Here is a 12,469-nt window from a genome sequence, read left to right as displayed (position 1 = left end):
ACAGAGTTGTATTCAGCATGTTGAAACGCATAAAACGCAAATGCAAAGAAGCGTACACACATACACACGCCCACAGGCACACACAATTAACTTTATATGCCATGTCCTGCCATTTTCCCTCTGTGTGTTTACAGTTTTTGCTACCTCAGCCCAGGCAGAATGAGCCACACCTTTTTTTTTTATGTGTTTTCCTAGCACACACATAAACTGTAGTTGTGAAGTAATATAGACACACAGGCAACATGAGGGATCTTAATCAATATTCATTATCATCTTTATTAAGAGACTGAAACTCTTTTGATCACATTATCGGCATGTCATGCACACATACTCTTGAACATCATCCCATCAAGTGTAGGAGTGCATAGTGTGGTATTTAGGGTGCAAAATGGATCTCTGCTCCATCCAGCAGGGGCACTGCAGAGTGAGGACACTCACACAGCTGCAGGTCTACTCTTGACTAAAGTTAAATAAAATCACTAGAAGGTTTTAAAAATGATTGTAGCATGGTAGCATGTCCAACGGGGGACGCTTGGTGAGGGATGGGTGTATGTGTGGGGGGGTGCGAGCGACTCCTCTGTCTTTACACCTTAACCCCCAGCTTTATTCATCGCCTCCTTTACTCTTCCCCTCTATTCCCCTCCCCTGCTGCTTGCTTCTGTACACCTCATGTTCAACTCAGTTTTACTTATATAGCGCCGAATCTCACAGCACTTTTCACATAGAGCAGGTCTAGACCGTACGCTTTATAATATTAATGTTGTTCCAGGCAGAGTTTTGGAGTCTAAAATGTCTAAATCAACACGTGCAGGTCTTCTGTTCAAACACACGCCTATGTATTTAGCATTCCCACCCTTTCAATTCACTCTCACCTTCTATCTAATGACATGGATCCAATGTCAGTGGAGCAGCCCCAACCTGCCTCTTCACCTGAGGCTCGCAGCCAGACATAGAAGTAGACATATGCGCAAATAATCCAAGATGTTTGCACACGTGAAGGCATACGGTCTTCATTCATGTGTGAGTACAGACAGATTTGCTTCAATATATTAATTGTTAACATGGATGTCCAAAAAATAGGGGTCAGAATGCATTTTGACAGGAGACCAAGTTTAAACTAAAAATGTCACAATATAAAGCCATGATATAAAGCCGTCAGTTTTAAATATAAATATGTGCTCTTAAGTTACACTGGGTGATTGAGAGTGATGGTGGGGAGGTCATTTGGCCTGTCAGGAGTTCTCCATATGTAACTGCCTTAACAGTCTTGAAGGCTGGTACCAGGCAGCCAGTGGGGAGAGTACAGGTTGGATCAGACAGATAACAGAATTTGGGCAGGTTGAATCCCAGGTGGGGAGCGCCATCATGATTGAGTTGTACAGTAGCAGCTGTGGGTAGGGCTTTGGCAGCATGGTCAGCTCTCACAATTACTTAGATCTCACAGATGAGTTTGGCTCACTTGGCTCACTGGAAGGTGGCAGAGGCTACTGAAAGGAAGCTGAAGGAAGAGTATGTGTTATAGTTGGGATATATATTGACAAAATACTCTCATATGGAGGCATGGATTTGAATATGAAGGGAGATAAAAGACAGTAATTGGAAGAGGATAGCAAGTAGTGTTGCAATTTGCCATTGTGGATTGTTATTTCTGTTAACTGATCCAATATTTTGGGGGTGAGCAATATGGTTAAAATCATTTATAATTTTTTATCATGATATTGATAAATATTGTGATCTGTTGTATTTCTCAACAGAAAAATCTGTAGAGAAATTGTTAATGGATAAAATAACCAGACATGTCTGACTGTTTTTGGCCAATCCAGCAAATCAAGTGACACACAAAAATCCAATATTGCCATAAAGCAGCTCTTTCAATTTCGAACATTTCTTACATGAACGAATAGATACCACAGTATTAACGGTAATTCAAAGTCAGTTAAGCTAGACACATTTGTATGATCTGATTGCATTTATCATAATATTGTACACCCCTGGAATGTTTAGTCTCGACTATGCTTTAGAATTCCCATTTCATTTTCTCAGTGTTCAAGATGATATCTTTAAATTATTTGTTTTGTCCAACAAACAGATCAAAACACAATTATATTCCATTTATAGTGATATAAAATGGAAAAAATTGCAAATCTTTAAGGAAACTTGAACAATTGAATGTTTGGCATTTGGCTTATGACTGAATTAAAATAGTTGTTCATTAGAAACTACAACAACTGGGGCACTTTCACTTCTTAAACTGAACTGTAAATTACAAAAAGCGACACCTAGATGGTACTGAGAAGTAAAATATCTAATTAGATTTTTAATGTGAACCATAGGAAACTACTAGTAAAGAGGGTTTTTTTGCAGTGCAGGATTCATTCTGTAATAATAACATTTGTCATTTGATGTTGTTTTCACTTCATGTCTTGCAATACCAGCCACCTACTCATAGCTCTTTTTTGAACAGATTAAATGCATGTAGTTGCGGAAGCAGAGTCCCAGTGAGAAATCTCTGCACCTGGGGAAGTAATCAACATGGAGTCACCAAACGTTGCACACACTGTACACTGCAGTCATTTTGTGCTATGGGTCAGTGGTATCGAGACAAAGCACAAACAGTGCAGGTGATCTGCCTGTTTCCATCACAGTAGTTACACCTGAAGACAGGATTAAACAACTTCACTTGTAGCATCTGGTTTTGTTTCCTTTGAGACTAGACCAAGTTTAAATTCCTCCAGGCCCTTTAAAATAATAAACCCTAAATGACTGATGTGTTAAAGCAGCTGTCTCCAACGTGTGATGTTAATCATCTGTGAAACGATCTCTGCTTCATCCAGTGGTCATTGAGAAGGTGATGCTGAGAGGAGTGACACACAAGTCTGAAGACACCAGTGAATATGTGTTTGAGGTGGGTCCAGTGTAAACACAGATACACGCACGCTGTTGACTCCTGCTCACTTTTCCAGTTTTTATTCCATTTATCTCTCCATCTTTTTACCCTTTCCATCCACCTGGTTTTCTGCTTCCTCTGCTCCATCACCTCCGCCTTCCCCTTCTCCTCATCCTGCATCCTTTCCACTCCCCCCTCCAGGCCAGCTGGTCAGATGGTTTTGTGTCATCTGTTGTCAGAACTCAGCAGGAGGTGACAGAGCTGCTGTCCCAGGTCAGGACCACCACTGAAACACACTTTCCCTGATTGATAATAATAATCTCAGATGATACTCAGGTTCAGAGAATAATAAAAGGGCTTAATTACTGTTTATTCTACAGAATAAAGTATAAAGGGTCTGTAAAAATATTAATGAATGGATCCCTTTTCCTTCTGTTTCTGATTTAAAGCTTTTTCTGTTGCTATGGTAGTATTGACACAAATATGTGGTAATATGTCACCCTTCTTACACCCATCTTAGTACAAAAAAACAAAGAAAATCTTTTTTCACAATTATAAATACATCTGACATTGAGTGAGTACAAAAAAACATCTAGAACGTAAATTATGTTCATACAAAGTGCATGCATATCTTTGGATAAGATTTTCTTCTCAATTGTTAAAATACTTCTTTCTATCACTATGCTCATTGTACCTTATTAATCATTGCGGGAACATTTCCTAATATACATAATTATATATATTGTTGTTTGTTTTGCCTGATACGTTCAGATTCCAAACGTCAGAATCACCACCACCCTAAAGCGTGAGATTTTTATGTGACCTCAGTGGGATTAAAGCCCACAACCTTAGCATTGGTAGCATAGTGCTCAAACTAACATTTGTTATATTTGACTAAACAAAACGTATATGTTGCAGTAAAATACTGTACTGTTTGTCTTTATTGATCACACTAATAATTGGATAGAAATTATGTAAATTGATTTTTGTCGATTGTGATGTGGTAATATACAGTTTTTTGCCCTACCTTCAGCACTTCAAAGAGAGATTTTGAAACATTGTTTTGTCTTGGACTAAATGATTTACATTTACTATGTAAGTTACAATAACTTAACTGAAAGAATTGTTATGTTTAGATGACTTAACAAATGTTGAATCATAGATGTTGGGATGAAAGATGTTAACAAACCGATTGAAAGCAAAATCAGTTGTTTTGAATGTAAGATTTAATGGTTTAGAAGTATGATCTGTTTTGGACTCTTGTACTTGTACATACTGGTAATAGTACCATAGCAACAGAAAAAAAATGTAATTATGGTAAACAGACATTTGTTCTTAACTACACAAAGTATTGTGTTATAGTGATGTATAGCTTAGTATCATCGGCATAGAAATGTAATGACAATGTGCTTAGTTTAGTATGTGTTCATGTCCTAATTGTTGAACTTTTCTCTCTAAGCTGTCACAAGCATTTCCAGATGAAGGAGTGGAGAAATCTCTCCCTCAGTCCAAAGAGCTGGACCCCAGGTTAGTCTCATAACCCTACTTGTTTATTTTTGCCCTATAAAAAGTGTGGTTTCTGTCTCATCATAGAGAGGTGAGTTCCAGCTGAGGAACGTAACATATTTGGTTGAACATTTTTCAGGCTCATCAGACAATTCAGTTCATGTAAAGTTTGAGTGGTCGACACATGTCACTGACTGTCCATATAAGCATTTGCAAAACGTGAGAAAGCTGACAGGAATGTGTATCGCTGACGGCCTTGTAAAAGCATTACCTCTCCATAGTTTTGACCACAAATGTACCATAGTACACTAGTGGTCAAAACCTCCCCAGGGTTCATTCAGTCCTCCAGCACTCTGGTTGCAAACACATCATATTTATCATATGAGTCATTGCGAACACCTGTGAACATCGCTTTGCTCGCTTGCTAGTTGTCTGGCCAGCAAAGCAGAGACCCATTAAAAAGGCAAACTGTCACAATAACCTAATTAAATTGTGCTAAAATGTTTTAAATGACTCAATTAATTTACATCTACAGTACAAACAATCGTATTGTTGAGGTATCTCATTGTCTTGCCTGGTTGTTAATATGTTAAGATGTATATACACTGATATGCACATAGCTATTTTTAAGTGCTCCACAGCACATCTTGGAGATGTGGTGTGGAGTTTATTTTAATCCAACCTCCATGCATCTCTTCTTGTAGTTTTTGAATCCAGTTGACTTTCTTTGGCCTCCCTGTGTCTGTCTGACTCCCTGTCTGCCCCCCTGCTGTCCTGTCTCTCTGCCTGCGCCCAGGTGTCTGACAGCGCTGCCCTGCCATGTCCTCCAGCACCACAACGTCCAGCTGTTCTTTACCTCCACCAGGCCTCTCTCACCCAACTCCCCTGGCTCCCTTCCCTCCTCCCTCCCTCCATTACCCTCCCCCCTTCCTGTAGCCCCAACCTGCCCGTTCACCTCCAGCTCTAGTGAGTCTTTATTTTGCTTTATTGTCAATGATGTCTTTTTTCTTTGGATTTGGATTTTTGTGTCATTTCTTCTTTTTTTGTGTCTTCTTTTTTAAATGTATGTAAATGTAAAATAGGAGTTGACATGTAGCAGAAGTCATCAGATAGGTTTAAACTGCAGGTGTCATGAGTGTGTGGCAGCAGAGTCTAAAGAACTAGTAAGTCTTTATAGAGGGCAGCAGGGATATAAAATATACTATTCTTAGATACAGGGAAAGAAGGTGCCAAGGAGGGATGGGGCAAGATAAAACATTTCATGTCTGTGTTCTGGTGTTGGAGTTGGGGGAAAGAAGGGGGTGTGAAAAAAGAGGGAATGGAAAGGACAATGCCATGAGTGTATGTCTTGGTTGTTGGTGGTGCCAAAGTGATAGAGGTGAGACTGTAGACAGGATTTTCAGTTTGTGTTTTGGAGGTGTTGGAGGGAGAGGACGGGGTCTATTTTAGTCTGGTGTGGGAATTCTGCGTGGCATGTTTGTGTTGGGAAGCCTAGAGTGTGGTGACCTCATGCTGATGTGTGTGAGTGTGTGTTTGAGTCTGTGAGTGTGACTTCATCCTGGAGAGTATTTATAGCCCATCAGTGCAGTGTATATCTGTGTGTGCTTGCACTTTTTGCATGTGTTTCTACTTTTGTGTGTATGTGTGTGTGTGTGCCAGACTCACAGGAGACCCCTGGGAAGCAAGGCTAATATGGATGTGTCTAACTCTGCTGTAATTTGTCTCTACAAGCACACAGAGCTCCACCACAATATGTCACAGTCCATTCTTCATAATCTGTACCGAAGCTGTAATATCACATTTATTGCATTGAACACATGGGTCACTGCGTGCGTGCTTCTGGTTAATAGGTTTATCTCAATAAACACACAGCAGACACTGCTTTCAGACAAGAACAAAATGACGCCTGACCAAATCTGCATGCTCTTATACAAATTGTCTCATTGATAAACCTTGCGAATTTTTTTAATCGGTCAGCCGACTATGCAAAATGCCTACACTTACGAGGCCAATATACAAAATATACGTCAATGTTTGGAGCAGTACACTTCCTCAGTCACCATCGTCTTTTCTATAAGTTAACATGTTTCTCCCATCCTAAATGACTGCAACAGCAAATCTCATTTAAAATCATTACTGGCTAGGGTGAAATAGATAATAAAGCAGTTGAATGATGTCACTTCTGCAAACTGCACCCCAAACTCACTTTAACACCAGCCATGTTCTGAAATCTACAGCAGAACCCAATGTATTTTTCTATTTCATCAATTAATCAAAAATTCCATCTAAACAATACATTATTGGCTAAGATAACATGTATATTAGATTGTACTCTTAATGGAATAATGGAGTTATACATGAGTTTGTTTTGAAATCGGCATTATATGTCGCCCATCGGCCGTCCTGTTCTCTAGATATCTGCATTGGTATTGGCCATTGAAAAACCCGTATTGGTCGCCGTATTGGTATTTTATTTTTTATTTCAGTGCACAAATGTCCCAAACATATTTTGGAAGGTTGAAATTATGACTTACCCCATGAAACCCCATTGCATCTAAGTAATATAATTTGAAAAATATTTTTCTAAGTGCATGCATTGCATTTTACCTTTAAATTAAAACAGAAGATCAAATTATCTGGTGGCCATTATCTATGGCATTATTTTACAGTTCTCTGACTAACTCACTGCATAATGTATTACTCCATTAGATTTTTTTATTTTGCGTGGTATTTGAGAAAATTAGGCGTGTAGCATTATGTGATCAGAGTTTCGCAAATTGAGCCAAAGCATATGCAAAATATTTTAAATGAAATGGTTAAAGATGTCTTACTGTTTATTTTAAACATGCGCTATCTGGGTTTCACTCACTCGATCACATGGGTGAATTTATTTGTTTTGTTTTGTTTTGTTTTGAGTTTGGTGGTGATGATAATGAAGATGATGAAGGTCCTTGTGTTTTCACTCTGTCCCTCAGATCTTGGCTGTACAGTTCAGTACAGAGGAACCAACAGGTAAGATTTTTTTCAATCTTTGTATTTCTATCATACATCATCATCATAATTTGTGCCCCCTCAGACTCAGTCTCTTTCTCTCAGGGCGGTATACAGAGTGGCCAGCGTCCAGCCCGTCGTCAGCACCCACAGCTCTGTCTTGACTCGCCCTTCTCCTCACGTCTCCTCCCTCCCTCCTCCGCTTCCTCCCTCCATTCCTCCTCCCCAGCACTCCCCCCAGCTGTCCTCCCTCCCTCCCCCTGTGCCAGCACTGCACACCCAGAGCTGCATGGCTGGCGGAGGTGATCCCTCCTCCCAGGTGCATCCCCAACACAGTCCGTCGCACTCGTACTCTCAGCACCACCTTCATCAGCAAACAAGCAGTCAGTCCAGCGCCCAGTCCCTGCACCTGTCCCATTCCCTGCCAACGTCACACTCACATTCCCAGTCCCTTTCGTACCCCCAGTCCCATTCCCTGTCTCGTTCCCAGTCCCTTACACAGACACCATCCCAGTCCCAGCCCAGCACGCCAGAGCAGAACGGCATCCTGGACTGGCTCCGCAGGCTTCGGCTCCATAAGTATTACCCTGTCTTCAAACAGCTCACTATGGAGGAGGTGGGTCAGCTTTAGGTTCTATCCTGTAATTTCTTTATTCAACATATCTTACAGGAAACAACAAGTAGGCTCAGTAACTAACTAAAATGAGCATTTGAAGCTGTGGTCATGATTAAGCTGTGTACTTTCTAAATAAACCAGTATGCCTGATTTTCTTATACATGATTATTGTTTCCGCAAGTTCTAAACCTGTTTCCCTGTCTGCTACAGTTTTTAGCACTGACAGAGGAGGATCTGAACAAGTACGACTTGACCCAAGGAGCAAAGAAGAAACTCAAGACTCAACTAGAGCTACAGAAGTCAGCAGAGTAAGCTGCAGATGTCACACACTTTTTTGATTTTTGATTTTTTAGATTGTCTGGGTTCAAACTGTATTAATGTGTCACTATGTTTTCACCTCTTGTGCACTGCAGTGTAAAAGATCAGTCCTCTGCGGCTTTGAAGCGTTAAATAGATAAGTTATTTATTTAAAGTTTTTTTGCTGTATTGGCATTTCAAAGCATACATTTTTTTGATAATCCACAAGGAGCCATTTTATTGAAACATCAAACATTACTTAAAGGAATACTTTGACTTATAGGGAAATATTTACTTTCTTGCCAAGAGTTAGATGAGAACTAGGAATCTTGAGGGGGGATGCGATTAGCTTAGCTTAGCTTAGCTTAGCTTAGCTTAGCTTAGCGTAAAGACTGAGACAAATGAAACAGCTAGCCTTGCTCTGTACAAAGTTCAAAAATACACAATACTACCAGCACTTCTAATGCACAAATAAGTAACATTTGTTTGTTTGTTTAATTGATACACAAAGAGAGATTTAGCTATTCAGAATTTGCCGCGTCACAGTTTGTTACATGCTGTAAATATTTCTTGGTAAACAACAGAAATACTTATATGTTACTCCCTCTAAAACCACAAATTGTCATTTTTAGCTACATTTAGGTAGGCATAATTTTGAACTTTGGACTGCTGTCAGGCTTTAAGCTAAGCTAAGCTAAGCTAATCTCCTCCTGGCTTCAGCTTTGTACTTAACACACAGACAAGGGAGTCCGCTTTAATACTGAGAAGTTGCACTGTAACTTGCACTGTACATTTGCAGTTAAACTGAGGCTTATTGTTGACCCTTTTCTCTCCGCTATGCTCGCCTGCCATTCTCCTGTCTTGTGCTGAGTTGTGCATGTCCGTCAACAGTTGCATGCACCTCGCAGATGTGCACCTCGCATCGGAAGAAAACCGGTAGTTCAATGTAAAATCAGACATTGTGCACCCTCATAGAGCCAAAATGGCATGATCCTATTTCATAACATAGGCTCCTTCAGTATTGAATCTTTGAGTATTCAGGGTCACTCCTACATCAGAGCTGTGCAGTGATCTGAAAATAAGGCACTGGCTCTGGCCAATCAGAAGACAGTATTTTCTATGGTTGTGGTAGAACTGAAATGTAAATAAGAGCCAACCCATCATGGATAAATCCCACCATTCTAAAAGCCACTGTAAGTAGAACAAAATCAATTAATCAGGGAAACAAGAAAGTACTATATGTACCTGTTCATGTCTAATGAATGAGAAAAGTTCAGCTGTTGGACCCTTGATGACTGGATGTTCAAAAACAAAACCAATTAAAGAGCTACAGTAATAATCAATCAGTAAGTCACTATTTCATCATCATCATCGTCCTCATCATGATAAAACATGCAAGCAGATTTTGAACTGAGGGTGCACAAAATCACTCCAAAATTCTGCACTCCTTCCACTAATCTTGACAAGCATGTAAAAACATCTTGAATTTGTTTTTATGCTAGCATAATAGTTTGCTCAATATGAAATTCCCATATATTGGAGGTGCAGAGGACAGTGTGCACCACACACTGTGCTGATGTACTGGCAAGTGATGCTGTTGCTATCCTCAGGCAGAGCATCCGATAAAATAACTATTCGCTTTACATTGAAGGAAGTTAGTCTACATAACTTTGTAATAAAGTTGCAACATGAGAGGACTCTTTTCTGCAAGAACTATCATATAAGTGCAAAGCAAAATTATCTGCCAACAGAACAAGAATATTTCACTTGCTACTTAAGGCCAAAAAAAACTTGAAACAGGTGAAATTCTCTAACATAAAAGCCGCCTGGTAAGAAAAAATATTTTGTCAGAAAGTATATTTTGCCTTTAATTAAGATAATCTTACTAAGATTTTAGTTTTTCCAGTGCAGATGCTTTGGCCTATTAACGATTAACAGACCGAGTGATCAGCCGCTGATTTCAACAGTAAATATGCAGCAGTAATGGTCCAAAAGGCGTCAATGGTTAACCTGCTGTAGGTGGGAAGCAGAGATAAGATGTACTTAGGAGGAGATAACCAACAAAAACACATGCAAAAACATGGACATGCAAGCAAATGTATCTACATTTTCTGACTCTTACTTAAACACATCCACCCAGTCAGACACACACACCTGTGAACCTGCTTTTATTATCTCTTGATCTTGGTGTTTCCATCCTGAGCATCAACAGGTTTCCATGAGGCAGGTGACAACATGAGTGTGTGTGTGTGTGTGTGTGTGTGTGTGTGTGTGTGTGTGTGTGTGTGTGTGTGTGTATGTGGCCATGCTTAAACAAGACATAGAAAATGGAAAGTTCCTGCAGTGAGTTTCCATGTGAAGAGGTTGCAGATGTTTGTACTAGAGCAGTTGGGATGCTGAGGAACATGTTGAGTGGACAGTGTCTCCCCCTGGTGGCGATAGGGGAACACAAGCTACCGATAAACTCTTTGAAAAACATAAATAACATTATCGTGTTATATATGTTTTTTAAGATATTTTGCTCCGTTCCAGTCAACTATCCACACACTATTCACATGAACATTCCTTTACAGGAGAAGTCTAGCTCATAAGATTATAGTTATGTTAAAAATAAACAGGATGAACCACAACATGCATCAAACCTTTCTGCCTGTGTGTATACCCAGCAGGGAGATGAAGATGGAGAAGCGGTCCTGCAGTGGCATCGCCAGGGTGACACCTTCCAGTCACATGGGAGCCTCATCACATCCCACCTCGACTGCAGGTAACAAAGCTGGTTTGTCTCATTTGACTTCATTCACACAAAAGTTTCCTACATTTAGATGGGAGAAATCAATGTTTGCAGTGTCCCAAAATTTCTCGACTTGGTGTTCAGTAATTAGTATGATTGTGAAACAGCCACCGTTCCCAGTTCCCTGGATTAAAAACAGTCCAAAATTGCGGTGTATTGAAATGTATTTCAGGAGAGCTGCGAGTCGAGGTGGATGCTGTTCTGCACCATCACCCCGTCTCTACAGACAGCAGCTCGTCCTCAGGCTACTCCAGCTCTTCCTGCTCCCCACAGAGAACACCACTCTGCTGTGACTCGACCTTCGACAGGACCAGAGACATTCACAGGCGTAAGTTTTCTCAACAGTTGAGTTATCACAAAAGGATCCTGAAAAAAGGAAAGATGGCAGCAACTTGAAAGTGCCATGATTTCCCTTTATGCTCAATGCTTGATATATTTATTTCAATTCATGTACAAAATAAATTAACATTAGCACGGGCTGACCAGAAATCTCCCTACTTTACGATACTTCTTCAGTATTATTATGGAAGCAAAGAAGCCATAAGATTTTTAATCTTATTAGCAACTGAATACCTAAGTGTAAAAAGTATAAAAGAATACTTTAATAATTTATACAACACCATGTATGTCATATTTTACTTTGAAAACCATCTAACTTGAATTTACATGGTTTGAATTCTCCTCTTTGAAATTTCCAGCAGGTAATTTTATGTTGTGCAAATGATTTTAAGCACCAATTCAGACAGATAATTCAAGCGTCAACTGTTTGTTTCAAGTTGCTTAGATTCTGTTGGTCATTTTCAGACCTACATATTGAACATAACCAAAAAAAATCAAGCTGCTCAAATAGCATTTATAAAATTCAGACACCATAATTCAAGATGAAAAATTCAAACTTGAACATCCAGGCTACCCAGGATAATCAATCGATTACACCTCTGGTCTGTCAGATTATGTTCATCCATGAAAAACAACACACTGTTTTTCTATCCTTTTTTTTTTTCATGAATCTTTTTAACCTTCTGGAGATAAAAAGGGGAAATTCAAAATAAATTCTGTGGTATTATTAGTAGTTATCAAATTTCACAATTTGGTATTCAGACAATTTTAAAAATTCGAAATATTTTTTTCTTCCGTATATTGTGTTTGTTTTAAACCTTGTTTTTTTTATTTGTTTTAAATCAGGTTTATTGGTTTTTGTTTGCTTCTAAACCTTTACAAAAACCCGTTTACAAAAATGTAATTTACAATCCAATCATCATCTCATTCTCTCTTCCTGTTCACAGCCATGTTGCTCTTTATTGAAGGTTTGTGGCACTTCCGCATTGGCTTCACTTTTCAGACCCGGAGGTCACGCTTGGCGTCTATACTGTCTGTCATA

General features: G+C 39.5%; 1 protein-coding gene across 1 annotated transcript in view; it reads left to right on the top strand.

The window, feature by feature from the left end:
• Positions 1-12,469, top strand: part of zcchc14 (zinc finger, CCHC domain containing 14) — a 31,266-nt gene that overhangs the window by 13,503 nt on the left and 5,294 nt on the right. The window contains exons 4-12 of the mRNA XM_038705782.1: positions 2,835-2,905; positions 3,089-3,160; positions 4,347-4,414; positions 5,190-5,359; positions 7,369-7,405; positions 7,490-8,000; positions 8,211-8,308; positions 10,964-11,061; positions 11,261-11,416. Coding sequence (XP_038561710.1) covers positions 2,835-2,905; positions 3,089-3,160; positions 4,347-4,414; positions 5,190-5,359; positions 7,369-7,405; positions 7,490-8,000; positions 8,211-8,308; positions 10,964-11,061; positions 11,261-11,416 — 1,281 coding nt within the window. The remainder of the gene's footprint in view (positions 1-2,834; positions 2,906-3,088; positions 3,161-4,346; positions 4,415-5,189; positions 5,360-7,368; positions 7,406-7,489; positions 8,001-8,210; positions 8,309-10,963; positions 11,062-11,260; positions 11,417-12,469) is intronic.

This window comes from Micropterus salmoides, unplaced genomic scaffold (genome assembly GCF_014851395.1).
Source record: "Micropterus salmoides isolate LMB-PRFRI ecotype aquatic unplaced genomic scaffold, ASM1485139v1 Ms_hic_scaffold_8, whole genome shotgun sequence".
Taxonomy (NCBI): Eukaryota; Metazoa; Chordata; class Actinopteri; order Centrarchiformes; family Centrarchidae; genus Micropterus; species Micropterus salmoides.
This window is presented reverse-complemented; position numbering and strand designations above follow the sequence as displayed.